Source organism: Salmo trutta, chromosome 6 (genome assembly GCF_901001165.1).
Source record: "Salmo trutta chromosome 6, fSalTru1.1, whole genome shotgun sequence".
Classification (NCBI taxonomy): domain Eukaryota; kingdom Metazoa; phylum Chordata; class Actinopteri; order Salmoniformes; family Salmonidae; genus Salmo; species Salmo trutta.
The window spans coordinates 13,316,552-13,331,648 of NC_042962.1; the positions used below are offsets into that span (position 1 = coordinate 13,316,552).

Below are 15,097 nucleotides of genomic sequence, written 5' to 3' on the forward strand. Positions count from 1 at the left end.
GGGAAAACGGAAGGGAAAACGGGCGCCAACACTCATTACAATTAATTCTCTGAAATTGTTAAAAAAAAAAAATCAACAGTATTTAAAAACGTTAACTCTCTTTAATCCACAATGATGTAAAATGTTCAAAGGTGAAATTGCATCCTAGTGGTGCATCTATAAATATACTGAAATGTTGTGGAAAGGATGAGAAAGCCCAGAGATTTCAGATATTTATTCCTCAGAATAAAGAATATAGCTGTTTATTTAAAGAAAAAAAAAGTTGACTTTTCATAAATATCCATCCTATCTCAATATAACCTCTAGCTTATACATAAGCCCCATGTTACTGAGACGTGGGTTTAAAACCAGAACAATGAACAGAGAACCATCAGAGAAATGCAAGCCAGCATACGGTGAGAGCCTGGCTTTTCTGTGGGTAGGTCCTCAGTGACTCTCACTTAACTATATACAGCAATTAAAAACATACCAGAAAAATAAAATACTTTTAGATCAGAGATGGAGAGAATTACATGACATATCAACGTTTGTCAACATCGCCACTACTCACACAGTTCTATATCTGACTACAGCTGATTCATATGTGATCCAGTCGAAACGGCGGACCGACTCCAAGCCTGAGAGAGTAACGTTAGGGTCTGGGTTAGGGGTCAGAGTTGTTCAAGTCAGGGGTCAGGGCAGAGGTCGTTGTCCAATGTTCTAATGATGATGATCTGCTCTATATTTTCGGCGGGGGAGACTGGGGAAGAGAAGGAGAGGGAAGATGTATGCAGCTGCTCCACTAGAACACAGAGAGGGTTAGGGCTCAAGTTAGGGGTCGCGGGCTCAAGGTTGTCTGGTTCCTCGGGGTCGGGGTTGTCGGGTTCGGGGTTGTCAGGTTCCTCGGGGTCCTCGGGATCTGGGTTGTCTGGTTCCTCGGGCACAGGGCTGGGCGCATCGCGGGAGATCATTCCCTGGTGATCAATAGGAATGTTGTGGAGGAGAGCACCTTCTGGAACATCCACTGGAGAACGACCACACACACACACACACACACACACACACACACACGTTAAAGAGATTGAACGAGATCTTAAGCACTTACAAACTTGAAACATATTGTACGCATTGGAATTCGTAACATATCATGCGAATTGCAGAACGTAACATATCATACAAAATGGATGACGTACACAATAGTAAACAATTTTCAGGGGCCTGTTTTGGCTCGTGAGCACTACTTTCAAAACTACTAGCTGAAATTATACAAAACCTTTATAACATAGATACAGTGCATTCGGAAAGTATTCAGGACACCTCCACCTTTTCTACATTTTGTTATGTTTTTTCCCCTTATCAGTCTACACACAATACCCCATAATGACGCATTATTGAAAATGTACATTTTTAAAAAAACGGAAATATCACATTTACATAAGTATTCAGATCCTTTACTCAGTACTTTTTTGAATTACATTTTGCAGCGATTACAGCTTTGAGTCTTCTTGGGTATGATGCTACAAGCTTAGCACACCTGTATTTGGGGAGTTTCTCCCATTCTTCTTCTGATTTAGATGCACTATTGTAAAGTGGTTGTTCCACTGGATATCATAAGGGGAATGCACCAATTTGTAAGTCGCTCTGGATAAGAGCGTCTGCTAAATGACTTAAATGTAAATGTTCTCTGCAGATCCTCTCAAGCGCTGTCAGGTTGGATGGGGAGCGTTGCTGCACAACTATTTTCAGGACTCTCCAGAGATGATCAATCGGGTTCAAGTCTGGGCTCTGGCTGGTCCACTCAAGGACACTCAAGAGACTTGTCCCGAAGCCACTCCTGTGTTGTCTTGGCTGTGTGCTTAGGGTCATTTTCCTGTTGGAATGTGAACCTTCGCCCCCAGTCTGAGGTCCTGAACGCTCTGGAGCAGGTTTTCATCAAGGATCTCACTCTTTCCCTCGATCCTGACTAGTCTCCCATTCCCTGCCGCTGAAAAACATCCACACAGCATGATGCTGCCGCCACCGCCATGCTTCACCGTAGGGATGGTGCCATGTTTTCTCCAGACGTGACGCTTGGCATTCAGGCGAAAGAGTTCAATGTTGGTTTCATCAGACCAGAGCATCTTGTTTCTCATGGTCTGAGAGTCCTTTAGGTGCCTTTTGGCAAACTCCAAGTGGGCTGTCATGTGCCTTTTACTGAAGAGTGGCTTCCTTCTGGCCACTCTACCATAAAAGGCCTGATTGGTGGAGTTCTGCAGAGATGGTTGTCCTTCCATTATAGCCTGTAACGTAACAAAATGTGGAAAAGGTCTGAATACTTTCTGAATGCACTGTATATAGTGCCTTGCAAAAGTATTCAGAACCCTTGGATTTCTTCACATTTGATTGATTGATTGAATGAGTTTATTTTATTTTTACAGGGACAGTGCACATTAATCAACGTTTCAGTAAAAGTGCCGGTTTTAGCCACCCGGCTAATTTTCAACCGCAGTCCCTGGGCAGGTTATTAAAAACAATTACAATATAGACAATCATTGAACAATGAGCACACGCAGAGTTACATAGGACAAGCAAGACATAGCATACAGACAGAGCAACATAGGACAAGTAAGATGTAGCATACAGACAGAGCAACAGAACAAAAAGCAACAAGACAAAATCCATAAAAGCAACAAAGTGTTTCCACACCTCACAAGCTACAGACAACAGACAACATTGTGTTAAAACGTTGGATTAAAATAGATAAGTATTCAGACCCTTTGTTTAGGCAAACCTAAATGAGTTCAGGAGTAAAATTTGGCTTAACAAATCACATATTAAGTTACATGGACTCACTGTGTGAAATAATAGGGGTTGACAATTTTTTTGCCAAAATGCAATTTGGATTTTTTTTTTGTGTGCTATATTGACAGTAAATATAGCAATTATAAGGGAAAGACATTCCCACCTTTTTCATTGTCAATAATTCAATTTTGCTCATATTCTTGATATCGAAATGTTAATAAGCTCACTGGTTTGAGACACAAAAATTAACCAAATCCACTAAATACTGTGATTGAAGAAAAATAGTTCAGGTTCATTATCATTTCTACCTGGTCTTAGTTGTTTAAATTCAGGCAATATATCATATCACATACACATATATACATATACATATTAGTACAAGTCAAACGTTTGGACACACCTACTCATTCCAGGGATTTTCTTTATGTTTACTATTTACTAGAATAATAGTGAAGACATCAAAACTATAAAATAACACATATGGAATCATGTAGTAACCAGAAAAGGGTTAAATAAATCTAAATATATTTCATATGAGATTCTTCAAAGTAGCCACCCTTTGCCTTGATGACAGCGTTGCACACTCTTGGCATTCTCTCAACCAGCTTCATGAGGTAGTCAACTGGAATGCATTTAAACTAACAGGTGTGCCTCGTTAAAATTAATTTGTGGAATTTCTTTCCCTCTTAACGCGTTTGAGCCAATCAGTTGTGTTGTGACAAGGTAGGGGTGGCATACAGAAGATAGCCCTATTTGGTAAAAGACCAAGTCTGTATTATGGCAAGAACAGCTCAAATAAGCAAAGAGAAACGACGATCCATCATTACTTTAAGACATGGTCAGTCAATCCGGGAAATGTCAAGAACCTTGAAAGTTTCTTCAAGTGCAGTCACAGAAACCATCAAGCGCTATGATGAAACTGTCTCTCATGAGGACTGCCACAGGAAGACCCAGAGTTACTTCTGCTGCAGAGGATAAGTTCATTAGAGTTAAGTGCACCACAGATTGCAGCCCAAATAAAAGCTTCACAGAGTTCAAGTAACAGACATCTCAAGATCAACTGTTCAGAGACTGCGTGAATCAGGCCTTCATGGTCCAATTTCTAAAATAGCACAAATATGAAGAGACTTGCTTGGGCCAAGAAACACGAGCAATGGACATTAGACCGGTGGAAATCTGTCCTTTGGTCTAATGAGTCCAAATTTGAGATTTTTGTTTTTTTATTTTCATTTTACTTACTTACTTAATTTAACTAGGCAAGTCAGTTAAGAACAAATTCTTACTTTCAATGACGGCCTAGGAACAGTGGGTTAACTGCCTTGTTCAGGGGCAGAACGACAGATTTTTACCTTGTCAGCTCTGGGATTCAATCTTGCAACCTTTCGGTTACTAGTCCAACGCTCTAACCACTAGGTTACGTGCCGCCCCACGATTCTGGTTCTAACCACAGTGTCTTTGTGATACACAGAGTAGGTAAACGGATGATCACCGCATGTGTGGTTTCCACCGTGAAGCATGGAGAAGGGGGTATGATGGTGTGGGATGCTTTGCTGGTGACACTGTCTGTGATTTATTTATAAGGCACACTTAACCAGCATGGCTTCCACAGCATTCTGCAGTGATACGTCATCCCATCTGGTTAGCGCTTAGTGGGACTATCATTTGTTTTTCAACAGGACAATGACCCAACACACCTCCAGGCTGTGATGTCTTCATGGCCGAGCAGCCACACAAGTTCACCATGCACAGTGCCAAGCGTTGGCTGGAGTGGTGTAAAGCACGCTGCCATTGGACTCTGGAGCAGTGGAAACGCGTTCTCTGGAGTGATGAATCACGTTTCACCATCTGGCAGTCTGACGGAGGAATCTGGGTTTGGCGGATGCCAGGAGAATGCTACCTGCCCGAATGCATAGTGCCAACTGTAGTTTGGTGGAGGAGGAATAATGGTCTGGGGTTGTTTTTCCATGGTTTGGGCTAGGACCCTTAGTTCCATTGAAGGGAAATCTTAACACTGCAGCACACAATTACATTGTAGACAATTCTGTGCTTCCAACTATGTGGCAACAGTTTGGGGAAGGCCCTTTCATGTTTCAGCATGACAATGCCCCCGGGCACAAGGCGAGGTCCATAAAGAAACGATTTGTCGAGATCGGTGTGGAAGAACTTGACCGGCCTGCAGAGCCCTGTCCTCAACCGCATCAAACATCTTTGGGATAATTTTGGAACGCAGACTGCGAGCCAGACCTAATCACCCAACATCAGCGCCCGACCTCACTAATGATTTTGTAGCTAAATGGAAGCAAGTCCCCGCAGCAATGTTCCAACATCGAGTGGAAAGCCTTCCCAGAAGAGCGGAGGCTGTTATAGCAGTAAAGGGGGGACCAACTCCATATTAAATGCCCATGATTTTGGAATGAGATGTTTGACGAGCAGGTGTCCACATACTTTTGGTAATGTTCTGTGGGTATAATATATATATTACGACCCACCAGTTGAGAATCGCTGACCTAAATGACAGAGTAAAAAGAAAAATACAAATATACAGTATAAAAATATTCCAAAACATGCACCTTGTATGCAACAAGGCACCAGTAATACTGCAAAAAAAGACAGTAAAGGAACACACTTTTTGGTCTAAATGCAAAGCCTTATGTTTGGCGCAAATCCAACAACACATCACTGAGTAACTGCCTCCTTATTTTCAAGCGTGGTGGTGGATGCATCATGGTATGGGTATGCTTGACATTGGTAAATACAGGGGAGTTTTTCAGGATAAAAAGAAACGGGATACAGATAAGCACAGGCCAAATTCCTAGAGGACTGGGAGAGGAAGTCACCTTTTAGCAGGCGATAACCTACAACACAAGGCCAAATCTACACTGGAGTTGCTTACCAAGAAGACGGTTAATGTTCCAAGTTACAGTTTAGAATTAAAACTCCTTGAAAATCTATGGCAAGTATTGAAAATCGCTGTACAGCCATGATCCCCAACATCTTTACAGAGCTTGAAGAATTTTGAAAAGAATAAATGGCCAAATATTGCACAATCCAGTTGTGTAAAGCTCTTAGAGACTTACCCAAGAAGACTCACAGCTGTAATCGCTGCCAAATGTGCTTCTAACATGTACGTATTCAGCTCCTTCAGTCAAGACGCGAATACTATATTTTAGTAATGACATTTTTAGATAAAAAAAATAAAACAAAAGTATTGTGTAGATTTTGGACAATCTATTTCTTTTTTAATCCCACTTTGTAACACAATAAAATGAAGAATAATTTTGCAAGGCAGTGTAGATGGTAAAACAGATAGAAGACACAGACATACAGAATCTCACCTAAGTGTTGTCTCTCTTGGTGTTTCTTCAGGCTGCTCATGCCAGCGTAGGTGTTTCCACACAGCTCACATGTCACACGCTGCTTAACAGCTGGATCTCCACCTACACACACACACCACACATCCCCTCATTCTCTACAACTAGGGCCAGGACTCTTTCCTGGTCAAGTCACACAGTCATGAAAAGCAAAGGGCCATATCTATAATCTCCATATATTTCCTCCTCACTCTGTCCAACCTGTTTCCTCCTCACTCTGTCCAACCTGTGTTTCCTCCTCACTCTGTCCAACCTGTGTTTCCTCCTCACTCTGTCCAACCTGTGTTTCCTCCTCACTCTGTCCAACCTGTTTCCTCCTCACTCTGTCCAACCTGTGTTTCCTCCTCACTCTGTCCAACCTGTGTTTCCTCCTCACTCTGTCCAACCTGTGTTTCCTCCTCACTCTGTCCAACCGGTTTCCTCCTCACTCTGTCCAACCTGTTTCCTCCTCACTCTGTCCAACCTGTTTCCTCCTCACTCTGTCCAACCTGTTTCCTCCTCACTCTGTCCAACCTGTTTCCTCCTCACTCTGTCCAACCTGTTTCCTCCTCACTCTGTCCAACCTGTGTTTCCTCCTCACTCTGTCCAACCTGTTTCCTCCTCACTCTGTCCAACCTGTTTCCTCCTCACTCTGTCCAACCTGTTTCCTCCTCACTCTGTCCAACCTGTGTTTCCTCCTCACTCTGTCCAATTGTGTTTCCTCCTCACTCTGTCCAATTGTGTTTCCTCCTCACTCTGTCCAACCTGTGTTTCCTCCTCACTCTCTCCAACCTGTGTTTCCTCCTCACTCTCTCCAACCTGTGTTTCCTCCTCACTCTGTCCAACCTGTTTCCTCCTCACTCTGTCCAACCTGTGTTTCCTCCTCACTCTGTCCAACCTGTTTCCTCCTCACTCTCTCCAACCTGTGTTCCCTCCTCACTCTGTCCAACCTGTGTTTCCTCCTCACTCTGTCCAACCTGTGTTTCCTCCTCACTCTGTCCAACCTGTGTTTCCTCCTCACTCTCTCCATTCCAGGGCAGAAACCCTTCTAGAACACAGTAGATATACTAATAACTAACAGACAGTGATAGATTTGACAGCTGGACACTTCGCGCTTGTCACTTACTCACTCCGTTGCTGTTACTATTTATTTACCTAAGCTGCTCAACCATGTCACTCCTCACTTTAACGCATTCCATAGTCTATACTGTGATATATTGCAAACATGAATATTTTCTTATTTTACTACTTTTTATAACTTGTGTATTTGTTTTATAAATGTGTATTGCACGGTTGAGGAGCACTTGCAACTAAGCATTTCATTGTACCATTTACACCCTGTATCCAGTGCACGTGACCAAAACACTTTGATCTTTTCTCTTCGGATAGATTCATGAAGTCAATGTTGTCGGTTCCCACGTGTGTGCGTTACGTAGACTCACCGGTGTGGATGCGAGAGTGTTTGTTGAGTTCTCGTTTGGTAATGAAGGCCCTCTGACACACCTGACATTCGTGTGGCGCTTCACCTGGAAAACACACGGACAACCACACGTCAGAGTAGACAGGGGCCCACGCTCGCTCACACACACACTTCACTGGTAAGGTTTCTCTTTGCTTCAGTGGGTTACCTGTATGTTTGCGTTTGTGTGTGATGAGAGAAGAAGAGACGGAGAAGGCCATCCCACAGGTGTCACATTGGTAAGGTTTCTCTCCTGTGTGGATCCTCATGTGATAGGTCAGAGTGCTGGCCTGGGCAAAACCCTTCCCACACCTTTCACACACATACGGCTTCTCTCCACTGTGCTTCCTATATGGACACACACACAAAGATATATTAACTCACATTCTGCTTCTCTCCACTGTGCTTCCTATATAGACACACACAGTTAGATAAGTCTCTCACTGTTGCCGCTTGTTATAGACCCCCCTCAGCCCCATCTGTGCCCTGGACACCATATGTGAATTAATTGCCCCCCATTTATCTTCAGAGTTAGTACTGTTAGGTGACCTAAACTGGGATATGCTTAACACCCCGGCCGTCCTACAATCTAAGCTAGATGCCCTCAATCGCAAACAAATTATCAAGGAACCTACCAGGTACAACCCTAAATCTGTAAACACGGGTACCCTCATAAATATGATCCTGACCAACCTGCCCTCTAAATACACCTCTGCTGTCTTCAACCAGGATCTCAGCGATCACTGCCTCATTGCCTGCGTCCGTAATGGGTCTGAAGTCAAACGACCACCCCTCATCACTGTCAAATGCTCCCTAAAACACTTCAGCGAGCAGGCCTTTCTAATTGACCTGGCCCAGGTATCCTGGAAGGATATTGATCTCATTCCATTAGTAGAGGATGCCTGGTTATTCTTTAAAAGTGCCTTCCTCACCATCTTAAATAAGCATGCCCCATTCAATTAAAAAAATGTGGAACTAAGAACATATATAGCCCTTGGTTCACTTCAGACTTGACTGCCCTTGACCAGCACAAAAACATCCCGTGGCGTACCGCATTAGCATCGAATAGCCCCCGCGATATGCAACTTTTTAGGGAAGTTAGGAACCAATATACACAGGCAGTTAGGAAAGCAATGGCTAGCTTTTTCAAACAGAAATTTGCATCCTGTAGCACAAACTCAAAAAAGTTCTAGGACACTAAGGTCCATGGAGAATAAGAGCACTTCCTCCCAGCTGCCCGCTGCACCGAGGCTAGGAAACACTGTCACCACCGATAAATTTACGATAATCGAGAATTTCAAGAAGCATGTTTCTACGGCTGGCCATGCTTTCCACCTGGCTACCCCTACAACTGCCCTGCACCCCCCACAGCTACTCGCCCAAGCCTTCCCCATTTCTCCTTCACCCAAATCCAGATAGCTGATGTTCTGAAAGAGCTACAAAATCTGGAGCCCTACAAAACAGCTTGGCTAGACAATCTGGACCCTCTCTTTCTAAAATTATCTGCCGCAATTGTTGCAACCCCTACTACTAGCCTGTTCAGCCTGTTCTGGAAAGCTGCCGCAGACCTATGTCTATCCTACCCTGCCTTTCTAAAGTCTTCGAAAGCCAAGTTGACAAACAGATCACCGACCATTTCGAATTCCACCATACCTTCTCTGCTATGCAATCTGGTTTCCGAGCTGGTCATGGGTGCACCTCAGCCACGCTCAAGGTCCTAAACGATATCATAACCGCCATCGATAAAAGACAGTACTGTGCAGTCGTTACCATCGACTCGGGCAATCACCGCATTCTTATCGGCAGACTCGACAGCCTTGGTTTCTCAAATGACTGCCTCGCCTGGTTCATCAACTACTTCTCAGATAGAGTTCAGTGTGTCAAATCAGAGGGCCTGGACCTCTGGCAGTCTCTATGGGGGTGCCACAGGGTTCAATTCTCGGGCCGACTCTTTTCTCTGTATATATCAATGATGTCGCTCTTGCTGCTGGTGATTCTCTGATCTACTTCTACGCAGACGACACCATTCTGTTAGAGGTCGACCGTTTAATTTGCATGACCGATTAATTAGGGCCAATTTCAAGTTTTCATAACAATTGGTAATCAGCATTTTTGGATGCCGATTATGGCCGATTATATTGCACTCCACGAGGAGACTGCGTGGCAGGCTGACCACCTGTTACGCGAGTGCAGCAAGGTGCCAGGGTAAGTTGCTAGCTAGCATTAAACTTATCTTATAAAAAACAGTCAATCTTAACATAATCACTAGTTAACTAGGGGCGGCAGGTAGCCTAGTGGTTCGAGCGTTGGACTAGTAACCGAAAGGTTGCAAGATCAAATCCCCGAGCTGACAAGGTAAAAATCTGTCGGTCTGCCCCTGAACAAGGCAGTTAACCAACTGTTCCTAGGCCGTCATTGAAAATAAAAATGTGTTCTTAACTGACTTGCCTAGTTAAATAAAGGTAAAATAAAAATAAAATAAAAACTACACATGGTTGATGATAGTTTATCTAGCTTGTCCTGCGTTAAATATAATCAATGCGGTGCCTGTTAATTTATCATTATCACTCTCTTGCGTTCTGTGCAAGCAGAGTCAGGGTATATGCAGCAGTTTGGGCCGCCGTAATGTTGTAATTGTCATTATTACAAATACCGATTAATCGGTATCGCCTTTTTTTGGGCCTCCAATAATCGGTATCGGCGTTGAAAAATCATAAATCGGTTGACCTCCACATTCTGTATAGTTCTGGCCCTTCTTTGGACACTGCGTTAACAAACCTCCAGATGAGCTTCAATGCCATACAACACTCCTTCCATGGCCTCCAACTGCTCTAAAATGCAAGAAAAACTAAATGCATGCTCTTCAACCGATCGCTGCCCGCACCCACCCGCCCGTCTAGCATCACTACTCTGGATGGTTCTAACTTAGAATTTGTGGACAACTACAAATACCTAGGTGTCTGGTTAGACTATAAACTATCCTTCCAGACTCACATTAAGCATCTCCAATCCAAAATTAAATCTAGAATCGGCTTCCTATTTCGCAACAAAGCCTCCTTCACTTATGTTGCTAAACATAGCACGTTTTACGAGGGTATCCTACCGATCCTTGACTTCGGCAATGTCATTTACAAAATAGCCTCCAACACTCTACTCAGTAAATTGGATGTAGTCCCCATATACTACCCACCACTGCGACCTGTATGCTCTCGTTGGCTGGCCTTCGCTTCATATTCGTCGCCAAACCTACTGGCTCCAGGTCATCTATAAGTCTGTGCTCGGTAAAGCTCCGTCTTATCTCAGCTCACTGGTCACCATAGCAACACCCAACCGTAGCACACGCTCCAGCAGGTATATTTCACTGTTCATCCCAAAAGCCAACTCTTCCTTTGGCCGCCTTTCCTTCCAGTTCTCTGCTGCCAATGACTGTAACAAATTGCAAAAATCACTGCAGCTGGAGACTTACATCTCCCTCATTAACTTTAAGCATCAGCTGTCAGAGCAGCTTACCGATCATTGCACCTGTACATAGCTCATCTGTAAATAGCCCATCCAACTACCTCATCCCCATATTGTTATTTTTTTTTGCTCTTTTGCACCCCGTATCTCTACTTGCACATCATCTGCTGCACAGTGTTAATGCTAAAATTGTAATTATTTCACCACTACGGCCTATTTATTGCCTTACCTCCCTAATCTTACTACATTTGCACACACTGTATATAGATTTTTCTATTGTGTTATTGACTGTACGTTTGTTTATCCAATGTGTAACTCTGTGTTTGTGTCGCACTGCTTTGCTTTATCTGGGCCAGGTCGCAGTTGTAAATAAGAACTTGTTCTCAACTGGCCTACCTGGTTAAATAAAGGTGAAGAAAAAAAAAAGATAAACACAAATAGGTCTTCTTTCCACACAGTCCTACCTGCTGTGTATCTTGTAGTTAGATGAGGTAGCGAACTGCAGCCCACATTGTTCACAGGTGTAAGGCTTCTCTTCTCCATGGTACATTCTACAGTGAGCCACCAACTGACACTTCTGGGTAAAACCCTTATCACACTGAGAACATGCAAACGGCTTCTCTCCTAGAAAGGCAGAGAGACAGTTAGGGTCCCACCTGTGTGTATGCTTGGTGTGTGTGTGTGTCTCACCTGTGTGTATGCTTGGTGTGTGTGTGTGTGTGTGTGTGTGTGTGTGTGTGTGTGTGTGTGTATCTCACCTGTGTGTATGCGGAGGTGAGTCTTGAGCTGGTTTCCCTGTGTGAAGGCTCTGGAACAGAAGAGACACTGGAAAGGTTTCACTCCTTTATGGATCCTCATGTGTCTCCTCAGACTACTGATCTCAGAGAACTCTTTGTTACACTCAGCACACACTGGCTTCTCTTTCACCTGTTGGTTCTTCAACACAGCCTTCCCCTTGTCATCTCCCTCATCCCCCTCTCCATCGCTCGATCTGTTCTCCTTCCGTTTCCCTCTTCCTCTGCCCCTCCCTCGCTTTCCTCCTCTCCTCTCTCCACTACTCATCCGCTTCCTCTTGACAAGTTTCAGTGACGATGTGCTGAGGTCTGTCTGGTTCTCCTCGACGATCTGAGGGTCTGACGCTTCTAACAACAGATCCCTACCCCTTCCTCTCCCTCTCCCCCTGCCTCTCCCCCTGCCCCTCCCCCTGCCCCTCTGGGGCTGAGTGACTTTTGCGTCACCTGGGATGTCATCATGGCTAGCTGATGTTTGGTTACTTGGCAAGGTTTGGTTTCCAGGTGAGGTCTGGTTTCTAGGTGTGGCCTTGGGCTTTCTTCCCTTCCTCTTCCTGGCTCCTCTCCGGGGGGATGTTGGGGGGCTTGGGGAGGGAGGGATGTACTCTGGATCTTCCCTCTCTTCCTCCTCCCCCCTCATTCCTTCCCTCTCCTCATCCTTCTCTACCAAGCCCACTCCAGAAAGGCAGGACAGAGGTTTGATTGTCTCTGGGCTGGGGGGTAAGAGAGGGGAGGAGTGTGAGGGAGCGGAGGGGGTGTGTGGGGCTGATTCTATCCTCGTCTCCTGTCGGCTGTCTGTCTTGTCTTTCAGGAGACACTCCGCCTCCCTCATCCCCAGGAACACTGCCGCTCTCAGCACGGCCTCAGACCCCTCACTGTTATGGTCAACCACAGATAAACAAGAGAGCAATAACAACAATATTGTATTATACATAGTTATTGTGACACTAATATTGTGGTGTAGTCGTATTATTCAGGGGAATTGGTGAATAGTGGAGCTTACACACCTTTTGATTTGGTGAATAGTGTTTCCACACCTATTGCTAAATTAGCCTTGTACACACCAGTGTAGTGATGTACCGACCTGTCAGTGTGTAGTTCTCCAGTATAGATGTATTTCAGCAGGGTGTCCAGGGCCTGCTCACTGACAAACTCAGGGTTAAGGGTCGTGACCTGGTGACCTCTGTCAGGCAGTGCGGAGAAGAACCCGCTGAACGCCGCCAGGACATTACGGTGCGCTCGGAACAGCGTGTCGCCCACGACGACCGTGATGTCACACAGAACGTTGCTTTCCCGCTGCCAACGCAGCTGCTCCAACAGGTGCTCGCTGTGGGCCTGCTGTGACATCACTGCTTCACGTCGGGGTCAAACTGCCTGGAGGATCATTCATTTCAATGAGGTTGTTTAACTATTAGTTCTTTACCTATACTAATAAAACTTTATGGCATAGGAGGTTGTGTGCTTGCAAGGTTGTTTCTGGTTAATATGAGTAATTTTTCACTGACAGTGCAGGTTAGGACAGGGCCAACCTCAGACTGACAGTATTTAAAACGTTTCTCTTTTATGCTAATTGAATATATTACTACCAGTCTTTTTACAACCTTGTCCCGTGTTACTATTTCACTTTTATTTAACTAGGCAAGTCAGTTAAGAACAAATTCTTATTTACAATGACGGCCTATCGAAAGGGCTCCTGCGGGGGCAGGGGCCTGGGATTAAAATAAATAAATACAATAAAATATAGGACAAAATCAAAACGAGACAACACTACATAAACAACAACATAGCAAGGCAGGAACACATAACAACAGCATGGTAGAAACACAAAACATGGTAGCAGCACAAAACATGGTACAAACATTAATGGGCACAGACAACAGCACAAAGGGCAAGAAGGTAGAGACAATAATACATCACACAAAGCAGCCACAACTGTCAGTAAGAGTGTCCATGATTGAGTCTTTGAATGAAGATATTAAGATAAAACTGTCCAGTTTGAGTGTTTGTTGCAGCTTGTTCCAGTCTCTAGCTGCAGCGAACTGAAAAGAGGAGCGACCCAGGGATCTGTGTGCTTTGGGGACCTTTATCAGAATGTGACTGGTAGAACAGGTGTTGTATGTGGAGGATGAGGGCTGCAATAGATATCTCAGATAGGGGAGAGTGAGGCCTAGGAGGGTTTTATAAATATACAGAGATGACCAGTTTACAGAGAAGTATAGAGTGCAGTGATGTGTCCTATAAGGAGCATTGGTGGCAAGCATTCATCAAAAATATTTAAAACATTTGTACATGTCCATCTTTTCTCTACCAAAATATTTGTCTTATCTATTCATCTAGCTACTATTGCCATTGTTCTTGTTGGTTCTTTACAGTATATAGCTACATTTACATAAATACACATACTCACCCTTTATAATAGCGTTATTGTTTGGTTGAAAATACCAGGTGTTGTTCTGTTGGGATAAAATGAAGTGATTGAAATGAATACACATTACGGAAACACTCATCTCATCGTACTCTGCAGCTACACAGTAGATGCCAGAGTAACGTTAACGTTATGAAAATAAAAGTTCATCACAAATCCTACGATGGCTTACTGCACCCACTCCACGCAAATCAGCTACATTTTATTTTACCATGATTATATCAATGACATTGTGAATGATTTTTGATTCAATATCTATTCTTGTATACTGGGCAGATAAACGTTTATGGAGCTTGAAACCATTTACTTCATGTGAAGTTTAGCTAGGTTAGGCCCACTTGGTTATCGACGATGAGCGCACTAACGTTAATAACAAAGGGCTCTTATTTCGAAATGCGACGAGGAGTGCGCGGTAAACTGCGTGGGGAAGTTTTAAAATGACCGGGCATTCGGTTGCGTAATCACACGGATACATATAACATTAAAACATATTAAATGTAGAAATTAAGCACAGAAACGTGTGTAAAATGACAATACCTTATAATCCCTTTGATTGAGTAGCCATTTTATGATGACGTCACAGCACGACTAGTCTCGCGAAGTTTGGAACTGGAGAGCGATAGTATATTATTTATTTAATTTAACCTTTATGTAACTAGGCAAGTGAGTTAAGAACAAATTATTATTTACAATTACGGCCTACTAAAAGGCGTCCTGCGGGGACGGGGGCCTGGGATTAAAAATAAATATAGGACAAAACACACATCACGACAAGAGAGACCTAAAACAACAACATAGCATGGTAGCTGCACAAAACATGGTACAAACATTATTGGGCACAGACAACAGTACA

The 15,097-nt window shown here is 43.8% G+C and overlaps 1 protein-coding gene across 2 annotated transcripts; it reads right to left on the reverse strand.

The window, feature by feature from the left end:
- Window positions 1-199: 199 nt before the first annotated feature.
- LOC115195456 (myoneurin) lies at window positions 200-14,853 on the reverse strand. Of its 2 annotated transcripts, none has more exons than XM_029755307.1 (9): window positions 14,782-14,853; window positions 14,227-14,272; window positions 12,904-13,189; window positions 11,787-12,694; window positions 11,493-11,652; window positions 7,739-7,917; window positions 7,553-7,636; window positions 6,096-6,197; window positions 200-1,003 (listed from the first exon to the last, which is right to left on the reverse strand). In XM_029755307.1, exons 3-9 carry the CDS (start codon window positions 13,164-13,166, stop codon window positions 666-668), a joined length of 2,034 nt encoding a protein of 677 aa, XP_029611167.1. In that variant the 5' UTR covers window positions 13,167-13,189; window positions 14,227-14,272; window positions 14,782-14,853; the 3' UTR covers window positions 200-665. The 2 variants fall into 2 exon arrangements, with proteins under 2 accessions (XP_029611167.1, XP_029611166.1); XM_029755306.1 differs by having other exon boundaries at window positions 12,904-13,193.
- Between the last annotated feature and the right edge of the window lie 244 nt (window positions 14,854-15,097).